Genomic DNA, 17,386 nt, shown 5'->3' with positions numbered 1-17,386 from the left:
ATGTAGGCCAGACTAAATAAGGACAGCAGTTTCCTTCTCTAAAAGAACATTTAATGAATGGGATGGCGTTTCTGACAATTTGCACAGTCATTTGTCTTAGTTCCAGATTTTTATTCAATTCAAACAGTAGTGTGTGTGGGGATGAACTGCCAGAGCAAAGTGGTGGAGACTGTTACCTTTTTAAATGTGGTAATTGTATCTGGATTGGTGCAAGAATAGGAATCATTTGGAGTAATATGGGCCAAATGCTGGTGAATGGGATAAGAATAATTTAGAATATCTGGTCAGCATGGATGAATTGGATTGAGGAGACTGTTTCCGTGCTTTATAATCGCTATGACTCTATAACCATCTGGCATGATGGGACTTGAACCTGGATCCCAGGTTAATAGTCTAGCAATATTACTACTAGGGCATCACCTCCCTGATTTCACATTTCTCTGTCATCCTTATATTAGAATTCAGTTAATTACTCAAGTTTCACATCAAAGTTTTCTTACATGTTTAAATGCATCCTGTTACTCATTCGTTTTTCCCGATCAAGTGGATCTCGAAAAGGAAACTGACACCAATATTCCTATATCACCACACCATCCAGGCTCACTGATTTGGAAAGTTGACATTGAACTAGTTCCCAGAAACAAATACAATCAGCATCTTCTTAGATGAACAGTGAGCAACACAGCAGTCCCTCTAGATAGGAGAATTTGAGATGAGGTGGTCAATGATGGCTCTTTTTTATAAGCATATACTCAGGGAATACATTTGATGATTTTTAATAGCTGCACAAATCTAAACTCTGCAATCACTGATTTTTTTTATTCAACTAGCAAAAGAAGTACAAATTTTGTGTTCTGTATATGTATAATACAAAAAGTATATTGCTATATATCAGTATAAACAATGTTAATGCTGGAAAGGGACACTAAATGACAGCATAAAACAGCCCCAAGGCAGGTACAGCACAGGCTAGATGCAGTGTAAAGCTCTGATATAATATCTCCAATGCTGAACAGTTTAACAGTTTTCCATTTCTCATACCAAATAACCCACCATTCCTTCTCGGAGAGATTGCCCATCAGGTACTAATTCTGGGTCTTCTTTACAGAAGTGAGTAAAGTTGCCCATATTCATTTGACAGAGTTCATACAAGTAGCACTTAATGTGGACACTTTGATTGGGCTGAGTATGGATGGTCATGGCGGTGTTGGAGATGACCGATCTGTATGAAATCCTTTGTGCTTCTCCAGACAAATTCTTCTCAAATTATTCTGAAATATTTGAAGCATCTTGTAGGCCTGGATCTTTGTCACGCCTTTGATTAGCTGAATCAGTTGCTTCCGTCACTCAGGTATGTTATCCCGCACCAAGGCAGGAAATTGCTCTCCTCCTTCACAAAGCTGAGAGTACACCGCACGAAAAAGGTGGTAAGTAGATTGCTCTGAAGGCATGGAGGAAAATAGAATGGGAAGCAGCTCTTCTGCCATAGCCTGAAGAGAAACAAAAGTCAGCAAGTTAGTTCCCAACTGTAATTCTGATTTATATTCAGTTTATACACTCACATTTAGAGGGATGTACATTACTACAAACTCACCATCATCCCATTCCTTACCCATGCTGATTATTTCATTCTGGTAAGCATCAGAACTTAGTCAATTCAGTTCCTAGTTGCCTTATGCTGTATTCTTCAGACAGTGACTTGGAGTGGGATTTGATCTGATTCAAAGTATGCCAGCATACATCCTCAACTGAGGTGGAACCCAGGTCTCAGCAGTCTCTGTGCCTCAGCACATAATGGTAACATACCTCCCCATTTAACAGGCACAATAGAAATAACAACTATTCTGTTGTTACTTGGATTTGGAGAGATGCTCTGTTCATTTTTGGTAAAGAAAGAAATACATTGTTTTCTTGTGAACAAGAATGAGTTAATCTGACACTAATTCAAACACTGCACAAAGGGCCATAGTAAAATCTGGTTCCCATACTCATGAATTAAACCATTATAACAAAGATCATGAAGTAACAGAAAGATGATATTTTTCTTGTTTTGTGATAACACCCTCTTGAATTACTCTGCATAATGAGAACAAATAATTCATTTCTCGACACAGCATTCAATCATTCTTCAATAACACAGAAAAAGCAGAGCTGTAAAGTGATCCAGTGAAAGATGTCATGACAATGTGTTTCAATAAGTAGAACTCTCACTGGAGTAAAGACATGGCTCAACACATAGCTCATAAGTTACAATTTGAGCTGACCCACTCATGAAATATTGTCTCAGAGGTTAATTTTAAGACAGAAGTTGGAGTAAGCCTTCATCTCCTGTTGAAAACATGAAAAAACCTAAAGGTCTTGGCACTGTTCATCCCTCAACAAATGTCACTAAGAAGCAAAATAACTGGTTAATTGGATTTGTTATTAACAAGACTATGTTATGCAGAATGTTGCAGCGTCCTCGCTTATATTAAACCTTCAATGACAAAAACAAGTGAACTGTTCATTATGCGGTGTCCAATGCACTGCAGTGTTTCCAATAGCTACGTTTTAAAAGTATATTGTTGGTTGTAAAGCGCATGACGTTTCTTTTAACTACGAAAGGCATTTCATAAACACAAGTCTTTGTTTCTTTAACTGGCTCAAAAAGATCATAACCAAAGCTGTTCACTATTTCACATAGTAATAGATTAATCAGGTAGCAAGAAAATAACCAGGAAAATTTCCTGGGTACTTTTATTGGAGATAGAAGCATCAGGGGTAATTGTGAATCTCTTTCATTGAAATACCCTGTTTTAATATTGCAAACATGTATAGTAGTTCCAATAGAAATTACCTTTTGAATCTGAATCTGTCTTTGGAGAGTATGTACTTGAAACCGGAGAGCCTCCATCTCCTTCAGCTCCTGCAGGGTGGAGTAGAATAGGAGGGGTGCGGACTTGCTGCCAAAACATTTGCATTTTTTGAAGTTGACTGTCCAGCAGTTCCCAAACTTCATCCAAAAAGTTTCGGCTATTGTCAGATAAAATACAGTCAAATGATGACATGGGAAACACTAGGCAGCTCTGGTGGGTAAATACCTTCCAAAATGTGATAAAACCAGATAGACCAAGGCAAATTCTGTCACAGTACTTGGGCAATGCTCAATGAACTCAAACTGTGGAATTGCAGAGCCTAATCTCGGATGGGAATCATCATTATGATATTTCTGATCATGCATATTTTAGCCAAGGTAACTGCATTCTGTGTGAATACCAACTGGGAGAAAGTTAGAATCGCTTGCAATGTGTCCCCCAGAAGAACTGCTCAATGTCAATCACTATTTGGTTGACATTGTGAAAGATGACTTCATTGATGCAAAAGGTAATAGTAAAATCCCCATAGTCTTACCAGATCATACAGTTGCTCTCTCATTAAAGAGATAAGACTGATGGTGGCTTAACCCCAGAGTCACCACACCTCAGGTAAGGGCCAGGTTAAGGAGAGGTCCTTCATGGTAATCTCAGCTGGGGCAGGAGTTGTTGGCATCCCTTTGCATTTCAAACCAGCCATCCAGCTTGCTGAGCCCCTTGCACCAGATGTTTTAACAGATTTGTGCCTAATCTAAACTTGCAGGGGAGTAACAGGTGAGAAATCCAAGCTTATAACTATATATCCAAGATTATAACTTTTTAGACAGAAAATATTTATTACAAGGGGCCCAGAGACAAAGTCTTCAGATATGTAAACAGGATGGAGAAGCTAGGGCTGGAGTGTGGAGACTAAGAAGAGATTGGTTGGAGTGTTCAAAATCAAGAGGCACCTGGATAAAATAGATATGATAGACAATATCCATTGTCAGTAGGGTCAAGACCCAGAATTCAAAAATTTAAGGTAATGGTAAAAGAACCATAGACAGACCAGGAAAATGTTCTATTTAACATAGCACATGATTAGGATTTTGAATGCACTGCCTGAGATTTTTTTTTCTAAACAGACTCAAACGAGGCATTCACCAGGAAATGGAATAATTATTTGAATAGAAAAAAAAATTACAGGGCTATGGGCATTGTGGTTGAGTGAGTCTAGCTGAGTCGCTGTCAAAGACAGCTGACACAAATATGGCAGGCCAAGTGACCTCCTTCAATGCTGTACTCATTCTATGATTCTATTTGCTCATGACTTTTAATGTATATAACTGAGCCAGCCTAAGGTAATCAGAATCAAATGAAGTATCAAAATCAAGATATAATTCACAGAAGATATTCCTGGGTGGGTGAAAAGATAAGTTACTCACCAGCCATGAGCTGCTCAATCTGATGAATGAGGCTTGATACAGTTTCTTGGCATCTCTCCAGTATCTGAAGACTCTCATGTTCATGCTGACAGCTGAGGGGACCTTTGACAAACAGGAGTACAATTAATGATCTTCTTTACACACTATCAGAGGAATCCTAGTACTGAATGAGAACAATATTTTTGAGAAATTTTATTAACAGACACAGATTAATAGATCAATGCCCTATCAAGACTGCAAAGGGAAATAATTGTTTTGGTTTAACAGGCCTATGACGGGCCTTTTTCCCAAAACAAAATGTTTAATTCAAATATTAAACAGGTGAATATGTTTTATTCAACTTCACACAAGAATAAACAGCATTTAGTATATGAAAAACATCTGGAATAAAATATATACATACTAGGAACACAAAAAAAGGCAAATTAAGCATAGATTCTTGAGCTATTTAAGAAATTGTCAATTTGATGAGCCACATCCTTGAGTTTATTTTTCAATTTCATTCAGCCACCTTGCTGCTGAAGACTTAGAATATCTAAAAACGTCCAATTTCTTTGTCTAAAACAATCGTTCTGGAAATAAACAGAAGTTCATCTTTCAAAAGCAAGCGAAATTAAGTCTAACTAATTAAATTGCATTAAAAATACGAATCATATCTTACCAAATACAAAATTTGATTTTCAAAACAGTTGAGTGTTTGATATGTGTGTACAAATGTATTAATCATCAACATAAAGCAAATCAAAAGAGGGTCCTGTAGCACAGTGGAAGTGTTCCTACCTCTGGTAGTCTAAACAGACTTAAACGAGGCATTCACCAGGAAATGGAATAACTATTTGAATAGAAAAAAAATTACAGGGCTATGGGCAAGGAGGCCCAAGTTCAAGTGCAAACTGCTGCAGGTGTGTAGTAACTGATTTAATAAAATAATTTGATCCCAGAACAAAGACAAAGTGGACATCACATTTACATCTACACACACATTCTCTCTCTCCTGGAAATATCAAGTATGGCATTTGCCAAATATATTGAGTTCTGGAACCAAGAGGTTATGCTGCAGCTGTACAAAACTCTTGGTGTGGCCGCACTTGGAGTATTGCGTACAGTTCTGGTCACCGCGTTATGAGGAGGATGTGGAGAAAGGGTACAGAGGAGATTTACTAGGATGTTGCCTGGTATGGAGGGAAGGTCTTACAAGGAAAGGCTGAGGGACTTGAGGCTGTTTTCATTAGAGAGAAGAAGGTTGAGAGGTGACTTAATTGAAACATATAAAATAATCAGAGGGTTAGATAGGGTGGATAGGGAGAGCCTTTTTCCTAGGATGGTGACGGCCAGCACGAGGGGGCACAGCTTTAAATTGAAGGGTGAAAGATATAGGACAGATGTCAGAGGTAGTTTCTTTACTCAGAGAGTAGTAAGGGAATGGAATGCTTTGCCTGCAACGGTAGTAGATTCGCCAACTTTAAGTCATCATTGGACAAGCATATGGATGTACATGGAACAGCGTAGGTTAGATGGGCTTCAGATCAGTTTGACAAGTCGGCACAACATTGAGGGCCGAAGGGCCTGTACTGTGCTGTAATGTTCTATGATTTACTCGTTTCCAGTTCCAACCCTCTCCCTCCATCGTATTCATTGTTGTATATCTTAAGTGAAAAGGATTTGTATTTTTCATTAACTGAGCTTTTTATCCTCCTTCCTGGTTTATTCTTAGTGTTCAGATCAATATTCACCGAAGGTGTACCCAACTCTGTTTATACAGGGACTGCCACGCTGTTGAGGCCTTTTTGCCTCTGCCCTGGCCTCACCCACTAACTGCTTTTTGATATTTCTTCTCTCCTTTCATCTTTGCTTATGTCCTGATCCTTAGTTCTTCAACACAAGAAAAATACTACAATAGATATGTTCAATAGAATTTAGAAATTCTGCTAACTTTCTCTCCATTTCAAGCTACCTAAACCAGCTGGTGACAGCGTACCATGAACATCCCTGGAGATGAACAGCACTGTCATCAACTACCTTGCAGTGGAGGCTTTCTTTGGAAAATGACTCCATTCTGTTGTTTCCAATAAAGTCTAGGAGTGTTACTCCTATTCTGTCTTTTGGAAAGTAACCATTCTTTTCTCAGAGAATTTGTCCTTTTGTACCAATTGTGCATGGCATCTAAGCATCTCTTCCTATGGTCAACATTTAATATATTGCAAATTTAAAGGACATACCTGAAGAATTGAGTAGGGGATCTGTGCGTATATATTGGTCAATACATTTGTAAAGCTCACGAACGTTGTCCAATTGTTCTTCAATCTGTGCATAACTTACAGGTGGGAGCTGTGAATGGAACTTCACTCTGAGGTTAAGCAAAGTTTTGGAAGATTTTATTAAGTGTTCCTCTTCGTTACACTGGCATTTGACTGAATGGATTCAGGCAGTGGGCATGAACTGGAAATGGAGTTGACAGCCTATTAAAAAGGGAAGAGATACATATGGGGACAGGCTGAAGTGCATCAACACTCCCAAGAATGTTATTTTTTTTTCTTGGTAAGTTTCCTTTAAAGTTTCTGCTTGTGTTACAATGGGGCAAGTATGACCCTTTCAAATGGGGCACTTAATAGATATTTGTCTCAAGTAGGAGGGATATACATTATCGACTAAGTTCACAAGTATTGGATTGGAGTTGCATGTCTGTAAATAAACGCTTCTAAAGTTTTGGAGTAGATTTGTAGCTCGGGCTGTGGGTGTTGAAATTGGTTGGCTCGCGAGCTGGTTTCTTGTTTCACATATGTTTCGTTACCATGCTGGGTAACATCCTCAGTGCAGCCTCCGATGGGGCGGCAGTGTGTTTTCCCACCTGGTTTTTAAATTCTGGGGTCTGTTGAGATGCATTGCCTCATTTCCGGTTTTCCTTCGTAGTGGAATGTATACGGGGTCGAGTTCAATATGTTTATTAATAGCATGCTTCGTGGAGTGCCAGGCTTCTAGGAAATCTCATACCTGTCTCTGCCTAGCCTGTTCCGGGATCTTTGGGACAACACCAAGATGTTAGGCAGAGACAGGTACGAGATTTCCTAGAAGCCTGGCACTCCACGAAGCATGCTATTTAATAAACACATTGAACTCGACCCCGTATACATTCCACTAAGAAGGAAAACTGGAAATGAGGCAATGCATCTCAACAGACCCCAGAATTTAAAAACCAGGTGGGAAAACACACTGCCACCCCATCGGAGGCTGCACTGAGGATGTTACCCAGCATGGTAACGAAACAAGAAACCAGCTCGGTGAGCCAACTAGCCTCAAAATAAAAGCTTATTAAGTGTGGAAAGATGAGATTCAAGTTCTATCCTTCATAACTAGGTCACCTGAAATAGAACGTGGTGGAATCAACCTTTCTGCAACAGAAATTGGTGAAAGCTGGATAGTCATCAACATGTTCAGCAATTCCTTCCTAACTTAACTCTTTCTACTGATGTTAATTCAGATATTCAAAAAAAAGCCGACAAACAAAATAGAAAAATTCTGAACAATTTAATTTTCTGCCTGCGATGTATCAACCCACATTCCACAATGTTCAACGTGAAAGGATACTGTTGACTGAATTCTTTGCATGAAGCTTGCCTTCTGGATTTCATCGGTTTGTCTGGTAGACACCTGTCCCCATAAGCTAGACAACAAAAACAAAATGAATAATAGGTGTTTGCCTGTGCCCACCTCTTTCAGACTCTCAAACTTTATTATCTTGGTTGGGCTATTCCCATGAGGAACCCCTTCTAGGTATGAGAGAAAAGATTCGGGGCAATTTGGCATAACAACGAACAGGAACAGGGCCATCACCCATGCGAAACATGCATGGGGTGGTGGTAGCTGTGTGCGTGCGCGCAGGGGAATCCTGCTGATCATCATTCTTATGTGCTCAGCCAGGAAATATCGGGGAGGTTGAGAAGTACTCTGAGTACAGTACCCTTCTTTCGGTTCCATTTATTATTACTGAAAAAAGTCAAATGAGTGAAACTGGACAAATACATTAAAACACTGAAATTGTCCGAAATCAAGGGAGATGGGATATAGGGTCTAGGCCCGAAACGTCAGCTTTTGTGCTCCTGAGATGCAGCTTGGCCTGCTGTGTTCATCCAGCTCCACACTTTGTTATCTGGGATATGTGCATCAGGTTACCCTTGAGGCAAACATGTATTCAGCTTCTTCAACCCTCTTCCAAGGTTGTGCTTACCATGTATTTCTACACTGCTGCTTTCTCCACGCTAAAGGAAGTTTCAGTGTTGACCTGTGAAGAATCAAGGATGATTCTTAGTTGAAAGTCCATCAACATCTTAATTTTTAATTTAATTTTCAACATCTTAATTATTCAAGCCAAGATCAATCAGAACTTAGCTATTCACAATGGAATTTACAGTAAAAGTTTCCCATTTTCTTCTCCTGACTGACATACACTCATCCACTATTATCCAACATGCTAAATTTTAAACTTGTCCCTCCATAACCTTGCCCCATCATTGCTCAGCTACCTCCTGTAAATCTCTTCTTGCATGTTTCAGTTGTTAAATGCCCACATTTTTCATCCCGTATTTTCTCTTCCCTATTACACCACCCTAAGCAATTCCGATCTTTCTCTCCTGATGTCTTCCTCAAGTCTTTTCACTCCTCTCTGTATCCTTAAGAAAATTCAATTGGTTGGGAAACGTTCCACAATCACTGAGAGTCCCACATCCATTTCTTTTCTCAGAACACTGCAAGAAGCTGGCTCTATGTAAGATGTTTACAAGAACATTAACACTGGAATTACACCTTAAAATCAAAAGTTATAGATAAACAATGATTCTTTTGCACAACGTTTTCTAATTTAAATCTTTACTCTAGGATTAATTATACATCATCTTAATCCTGGGCATTGAGCACCCCCTGACAGATGATCACGAATTCCATCTGCTTAGTGGTACTGAGCTGCAAGTTCTGGTTTCTGGTGAACACTGCAGATGAGTCAGTGCAGCATTTGAAGCAACACCTCATAACCACTCTAAGCTAGGGAGGAAGATAGGGATCTCACTGAATGCACATAGATAATGCACTGGAACTGGATCCAACAAGAGATCTAGCCTTCATTCAGGATTTTATCTCATATTACTGCCATCAGTTTGAGAAGCCTGCAATCAGAAGTTAAAACAAAGAATGGGGAATTTGGCTTGAAGTCTTGTGGGGCGAATTAAAACGGATTCACAGAGTCAATCCATATTATTCAGTCCCATTATATTTATTTCCATATTCTTGTCTTCAGTTCAGGCATTTTATCTTGTCCAATAAAGCCTTTACCATATTCACATCTTCAATGCAAATGAATTAATTAGATAGATGTAAAATACAGCACATCAAAAAAAAGACATTTGATGCTTGCTGCCGAAATAAATATTAAACCTCAAGGAAACACGTAGACAAATGCTTGCTTAGAAGAAAAAGCGCAAATGAAGGTAAATTTATGAAACTCTTACCCACTTTCTTGAAGGGTGAATAATTTGAGTTTCTCCGTGGAAGAGCTTTCATTTTGGAGCATGTTCCCTTCAGAAGCACGCAAAGATACAGCCTCATTAATACAATTGGCCCCCTGCTGTCTCATGACAGGGGATGTCATTGTGGGAGCAGTGTCTGTATATGCAGAAATCTGTATGCTGCGTGGTGTGACTTTTCTTTGAATCATGTCTGTATCTTCCGGGATCAGTACATTACCAGATACGATTGTTCTCGGAATGGTTGTCAAGGACCAGTGCCTACTTTGTTGAGCTCTGTTTCCCACCTTGTCAACAGAGGCAGATCGTTTTGTTTGTTGTATAGCAGCAGTTTTAACTAGGCTTGGAGCATGCAAGGAACCTCGAGCTAATTTCCCCATAGCCGAGGACATAGACTTTCTCTTCGCTTCCTGCTTGGTTTTATATGGGAGCTTCAATGCACAAGATCCTGGTTTCCTAGATGAGCCAGCATGTGTTGTAACCCTCTTCCCAGCAGTTCCAACTGCTAAATAGCTTGATACGTACCTCTCCTTACACACTGGTGCTGTCACTTTACCACAAATATTGTTCACGTTGGCACCAGTCACCTTTTTCTTGCTATTTGACCATCGTGTCCTTGGCAAAATCTCCTCTAAAGGTTTATCTCCATTGTCGGATGCCTGTGATTGTTTGACAATGCCATATCCTGCATCATTTGGCACTGTGCTGTCTTCAGAGGCACGTGGTTGGATCTGCTTCATCCCAAACATGTTGTTTTGATAGGTTTGTCGAATTCGTAGAGCTTTGGCCAGAGTTCTATTCAACAACTCCAGCTCCTGCAATTCCTCAAAATGAGGACCGTGCTCTACAGCAGAAAACAAAGTGAATTGAGGTCAGAATTCAGCTCCCATTCTGCAGTTTTAAACTCTGGCTAATCCACTATTATTCAAGAGACCAGTGATTCTCAGGATCTAGTGCCCGTCACCCAAAGTGATCCACAGGACTCTCTGCTTATCACTCCATAGTGGCCGTCAGGAACCTTCAGCCACAGTGGTAAGCACATCATTGTCTTGGTTCACTGGGGTGATATCTGGAGAGAAAATTTAAGATGGGCCATTGCTGGTGGGGAAAAGTTTGTTTCATGCATTTTGTGCTATCAAGAATTTATGATACCTTTCGGAAGTAAATTGCCCACTGTGATGCCTCAAGACAAGCACGTCACAAACAAAAACTGCTGGAAAAGCTCAGCATGTCTGGCAGCATCTGTGGAGAGAACAAAGATGCTGCCAGACCCGCTGAGCTTCTCCAGCAATTTCTGTTTTCGTTTCTGGTGTACAGCATCACTTTTTTTTGGCTTTTATTTAGTGAAGATATGCATGTGTTAGTGGAACAGGGGTAAAAGGAAGATGACAACAAAAGGGTTTAAAAACAAAGAATTCCAGCCCTATAAGAGCAGCTGCATGTTGTTGGGCTGTGTAACAAACCATGAGTCAAGCAGCCCCACGAGCCTTTGATAGATTGTGGCAGTTAAGTTATACAATTCTTGTTCCAGAATAGGGCACCATGTTCAGACAAAGAAGTTTAAATGTAACCACTTACATCAGTTGGTAACGGTAAAGTCATCATGAACCTTAATGGTGAATGTGGCAGCTCTGACATTACAGAGACACAACTGGTAGTGATTTTACCCAGGATCACCACACCTCAAACATGGTGAGAAGGACAGTCCTTCATGGTAACCTCAAGTCAGTGTGGGAATTAAACCCAAATTGTTGGAAAAATCTCTAAAGGAAAAGACCCAATGAAACCAGGGATGAGGTATCTGAAACAGACACTGGAAATGCCCCTGATATAGGCTTACCTCCAAAACAAAAAGCTTTTAAAAAAAAGACAGTATTTGAGAACCTCGTTCTCATGAGAACATTACTGTTGAATTTTGCAGAGGCTGTCTCACAAAGCACATCAACTTGAGTCACAATTTAACAAGTGAATACAAAAGGGACAAACTAATTCATCACATCACAATGCAAACAAAATCGTGCTTCTAAAGAGAAAAAGGAAAAAAGCAATCATCTGAGATCAGTAAACAAACCAGACACATGCAAATAGTCTCTGCTAGAAACTGAACTCAGGCTGCAGACTGCATTACCAGAGTCTGTGACTGAATTAGATTTGGCTTGAAAGGTGGCTGAAAAAAAAAAGGAGTATGAAGGAACGTGGGAACAGAGTGCATATGTGATGAGGATACTGCTTATGGATAACCACCAATATGAACTGGTTGGGCGAAAGATCTTGTTCATGTGTTGTAACGGATTAAGCTCAAGTACGTGAATGGCCTGCTCCTGCTTAACTCTACAAAATAAAACATACAGTACCTCAGATGCACAGATCATGAGTTCAAGGAGATTATACAGAAAACTAAGCACTGCTTACACCACAAGTGTGGTACAGTGTTCAGTATATCCACAACATTTACCAAAACACTTAGTGCTTCTGAAGGTTTTAAGGAAGGACAACAAGGAGGTAGAATTCATGAAAAAAAAATTCTTTAAATTTCTACAAATTAAAAGTAACAGAAAATTCTGTTAAGAAGCAACTAGCTACAGGGAGATATTGACAAAGTAGAAAAATGTGATACATAGATCAAAGTCAGTCTCTTGAGATTGAAGTTTCAAGTTCTTGGAATATGAGTTCCTCGCTCCTTTGAAAAATGCAGTCAGGCAAACCTGTCTTGCTGGTAGAGGCTCCATTCTTTGCTGGTTTCTCTTCAGTTCTGGGATTCCTGAGAATAAACATCAATAAAGCTTTAATGATAAACATGAAATTCTAGAAAAAAGTTTGCCTTTAATTATCTAAATGGATTGAACTGTTTTGGGCACTAATATTCTGCATTAGGATTAATAACTGTACACGTATCTGAAACAGGAAGGCACTGAACTTTGATTCAAGACGATGTCTAACCATTGCTTCCACAAATTAATCATGGATTCGTCTAAAATTTCACTGCACACATCATTTTGGGAAAAAAGGGCTTTAGAGTAAAGCATTGTTTTCCACTCTATGCCTACATCAGGTTCACTGCTAAAGTTACATATGAAATAATTGCACTCTTTTGAACTCTGATGTGTGGAAAAGAAAAACATCTTCATGTCAGGATACATGTGTTGAAAGGGTCGGCAGCGGTGTGCGTGTGCATAACTATCAGAAAAGGCAACATGTTTCAGATAATGTACATTCTATTCTTAGCACAAGAAAGACAATAGGAGAGTACATATTCTGTGTAGTAGAAATGAAACAAATTGGGATTGTTGTACCAGGGTTTCAGAAGCTTGCGATAACTCTTTAGCTCATCTTCAAGCTTTCTCTCTTCCTCTGTACACTCCTTAATGGCTTCAACCAATAGTGAGGAAAGCCTGTAAAACATCCAACCAATCGATACCTCAGTGAAAAAAAAGGCAAAGCCAATCACCAAACAATTTAAACATGAATATACTGGCGCAATGTATTTTTATTCAAGCTTGGGACATTTTATTAAATTGCATATAAAACTGTGTTCACATTTACAACAACACATACATAAGAAATAAGAAAATTAGTTTAATTGGTAAGATCTTGACTGATTTCTACATCAACTGAACCTTCTTTCCTACTCCCCACACTCACTATTCGAAGAGACAAAAATATGTTTCAGTACACAATACATTCTAAAAAGACATAACCCACAAAGTGAAGAATTTTCCCAATATTTCCATACAAAGTGACTGACCCCTTATTCCAATATTTTAGATATCCCAGCTCAGGTACAAAATATGCCAGTACTGACACTGTCATGTTCTTCACAATCGTGTACACTTCAATAACACCACGTCATTCTTTAGCCTGATGGAGCACTACACTGTTACAGAGTCAGTGACAAGGGAGCACCACTCTATTGGACAGTATGTCATGAAAGAAATTGGGACCCTCAGCAAAATAGTATTTAGGTATCTTTTGCACTGGGTAAAATTCTTATGAAAATAGCTTTTATATTATTGATTAATAGGCAGGAACCAAGAAAAGAGAGAGACTCAGGTCATAAAAACCATATGTTCTGTACCGAGGTCACTACATTTCTGAATTAATATCAATACATCATCTGGTCTTCTCTTCAACCACTTATCAACGCAAGTTCAGAATGACCCAAAGAATGACCTTAAGCAGAGAGATGGTAAAGGAGGGAGGTGATTGATATAGGATAAATTGCCAGAGTCTAGAAATAATAGGAACAATTGCCTGAAGACAGGAACACACTTTATCAGGTGGCATTGTTAGTCAGGCAGCTGCCTTCTTCTGTTGGGAGATGGACCAGGAATGATGAGGAAGATAAAAGAAAGAGAGTTACTTAACACTTTAGACAGACAGCAGGATGCTACTGAGATTAACACTCCCTTAGGCAATCATCTAATTCTCTTCTAGCATCAGTGAACAGCTCTTCACTGTCATAAATTGCATTCTTTTCTCATATAGAGTCATACTGCAGGGAAACAGACCCTTCAGTCAAACTACTCCATGCTGACCATAACCCAAAAATAAACTAGTCCCACCTGCCTACACTTGGCCAGTATCGCTCCAAACATTTCTTATTCGTGTACTAATCCAAATGTTTTTTTAAACATTTGAATTACACCCACATCCACTACTTCCTCTGAAAGTTCATTCCACACATGAACCAGCATGTCTCACTTTAAAAATATGCCCCCTCATCTTGAAATCACACGTAATAGGGAAAAGATATCTGCTATTCACCTTATCTATCTCTCTCATTGTTTTATAAATGTCTATAAGGTCACCCCCAACCTCCTACACTCCAGTGTAAAAAAATCTCCACTTATCCAGCCTCTCATTATAAAACTCAAACCCTCCATTCCCAGGAACATCCTGATGAATCTGTTCTGAGCCCTCTCCAGTTTAATAATGTCCTTCTAGAACTGAACACAGTACTCCAGAACAGGCCTCATCAACATGCTGTATAACTTGAAAATAATGTCCCAAACGCTATAGTCAAAGGTCTAAGCAATGATCGCAAGCATGCTAAATGCCTTCTTATCCACTCTATCTATATGTGATGCAAACTTCGAAGAATTATGTACCTGAACCACTAGATCTCTCTGCTCTACAACACTACCCAAGCCCAACTTTTAATTGTATAAGTCCTGCCCTTGGTTGTTTTACCAAAATGCAATACCTCACATTTATCCAAATTAAACTCAATCTGTCAATCATTGTCCCAATTGATCAAGATCTCTCTGTAATCCTAGATAACTTTGTTCAATGTCCACTATACCACCAATCTTGGTGGCACCTGCAAACTTTCCAATCATGCCTTCTTTGTTTTCATCTATATAATTTATATAAATGAAACAAAAGTGGACCCAGCACCAATCCCTGTGGAACACCACTTGAAACAAGCCTGCAATCTGAAAAACAACAATCCATCACCAAGTTCTGAATTCATTTAGCTAACACATCATCTAAATTGCTGCTTGCTAAACTCAAAATTACTTACGCACAGTCAATTGTCTACCTTAGGTACTGTCCATAATTTCAGAAACCGACCATATTCTGTTCGGTCTCCACTTACATTCTCTATTCCCCCAACACCGCCCCACTCCTCCACGAGTCCTGCCTGATTCCAAACTGTTTCTCTCTGCAACGCTGCTGGCACCTGCTGAGTTTCTCCAGCATCCTGTATGTTTGTTTCAGTTCTCCTTATATGTCCTGGCAAATATTTAGTCCATAACTTAACATACTGTCTTGTCGATAACAAACTGCTATTTTGCTGGGTACAAATTAGTTACCGCGTTCTTTAAACTCTAATACTTCAGAACTATTTCACTTCGCGAAACATTTTGGGGCGTCCTTAGGATAGAAAGCGCACCAAAGAAATACAACGGTGAACATAAAGCCGTGCAATTTGCGAAAACTAGTAAGCAGAAGAGAAATACCTTCTTGCCTGCTGAGCCGGCAGCATTGCACAAAACTGGGCCGTTTGCCCTGGGTCGGAACGCCGCCTGTTCCCGCCTTACGCGGCGCAGGCGCGGGTCACGGCAACCGTTGCGAAGTAGCAAGCTGCGGCCGTTCTCGCAACCACCGCAAGATGGCACCCGAACCGAGCCCTGATCCTGCAGGAGGCAGGTAGGGTGACAACCTTTCGAATAAACAAGAAACAATTAAGCAGGAGATAATGGGAACTGCAGATGCTGGAGAATCCGAGATAACAAAGTGTACAACTGGATGAACACAGCAGGCCAAGCAGCATCTCAGGAGCACAAAAGCTGACGTTTCGGGCCTAGACCCTTCATCAGAGAGGGGGATGGGGTGAGGGTTCTGCAATAAATAGGGAGAGAGGGGGAGGCGGACCGAAGATGGAGAGAAAAGAAGATAGGTGGAGAGGAGAGTATAGGTGGGGAGGGTGGGAGGGGATAGGTCAGCGTCTCCCGTATTTCCCACAACACATCCCTCACACCCCGCCCCCGCCACAACCGCCCAAAGAGGATCCTCCTCGTTCTCACACACCACCTTACCAACCTCCGGATACAACGCATCATCCTCCGACACTTCCGCCATTTACAATCCGACCCCACCACCCAAGACATTTTTCCATCCCCACCCTTATCTACCTTCCGGAGAGACCACTCTCTTCCTGACTCCCTTGTTCGCTCCACACTGCCCTCTAACCCCACCACACCCGGCACCTTCCCCTGCAACCGCAGGAAATGCTACACTTGCCCCCACACCCCCTCCCTCACTCCTATCCCAGGCCCCAAGATGACTTTCCATATTAAGCAGAGGTTCACCTGCACATCTGCCAATGTGGTATACTGTATCCACTGTACCTGGTGTGGCTCCCTCTACATTGGGGAAACCAAGTGGAGGCTTGGGGACCGCTTTGCAGAATACCTCCTTTCGGTTCGCAATAAACAACTGCACCTCCCAGTAGCGAACCATTTCAACTCCCCCTCCCATTTAGATGACATGTCCATCATGGGCCTCCTGCAGTGCCATAATGATTTCACCCGAAGGTTGCAGGAACAGCAACTCATATTCCGCTTGGGAACCCTACAGCCCAATGGTATCAATGTGGACTTCACCAGCTTCAAAATCTCCCCTTCCCCCACCGCATCCCAAAACCAGCCCAGTTCGTCCCCTCCCCCCACTGCATCACACAACCAGCCCAGCTCACCCCCCCCACCCACTGCATCCCAAAACCAGCCCAGCCTGTCTCTGCCTCCATAACCTGTTCTTCCTTTCACCCATCCCTTCCTCCCACCCCAAGCCGCAGCTCCATTTCCTACCTACTAACCTCATCCCACCTCCTTGACCTGTCCGTCTCCCCTGGACTGACCTATCCCCTCCCTACCTCCCCACCTATACTCTCCTCTCCACCTGTCTTCTTTTCTCTCCATCTTCGGTCCGCCTCCCCCTCTCTCCCTATTTATTGCAGAACCTCACCCCATCCCCCTCTCTGATGAAGGGTCTAGGCCCGAAACGTCAGCTTTTGTGCTCCTGAGATGCTGCTTGGCCTGCTGTGTTCACCCACTTTGTTATCACAATTAAGCAGGAAGCAGCCCTGAAAAGG

At 40.9% G+C, this 17,386-nt stretch overlaps 1 protein-coding gene across 3 annotated transcripts; it reads right to left on the bottom strand.

Annotated features, from left to right (window-relative positions):
• Positions 1 to 795: 795 nt before the first annotated feature.
• On the bottom strand, positions 796 to 16,189 carry LOC125462462 (tubulin epsilon and delta complex protein 2). Of its 3 annotated transcripts, none has more exons than XM_048552518.2 (10): positions 15,753 to 16,189; positions 13,083 to 13,181; positions 12,495 to 12,550; positions 9,775 to 10,633; positions 8,502 to 8,555; positions 7,862 to 7,937; positions 6,496 to 6,616; positions 4,277 to 4,378; positions 2,837 to 3,012; positions 796 to 1,490 (listed from the first exon to the last, which is right to left on the bottom strand). In XM_048552518.2, the coding sequence occupies exons 1-10, from the start codon at positions 15,776 to 15,778 to the stop codon at positions 1,344 to 1,346; spliced, it is 1,716 nt and encodes a 571-aa protein (XP_048408475.1). In that variant the 5' UTR covers positions 15,779 to 16,189; the 3' UTR covers positions 796 to 1,343. The 3 variants fall into 3 exon arrangements, 2 of the variants coding, with proteins under 2 accessions (XP_048408475.1, XP_048408477.1); XR_007249659.2 differs by having other exon boundaries at positions 1,378 to 1,490; positions 2,837 to 2,942; XM_048552520.2 differs by lacking the exon at positions 2,837 to 3,012.
• Positions 16,190 to 17,386: the final 1,197 nt, after the last annotated feature.

This window comes from Stegostoma tigrinum, chromosome 23, assembly GCF_030684315.1.
Source record: "Stegostoma tigrinum isolate sSteTig4 chromosome 23, sSteTig4.hap1, whole genome shotgun sequence".
Lineage (NCBI taxonomy): Eukaryota > Metazoa > Chordata > Chondrichthyes > Orectolobiformes > Stegostomatidae > Stegostoma > Stegostoma tigrinum.
Note: the sequence above shows the minus strand (reverse complement) of the source record. Positions and strands in the feature narration are given on the sequence as shown.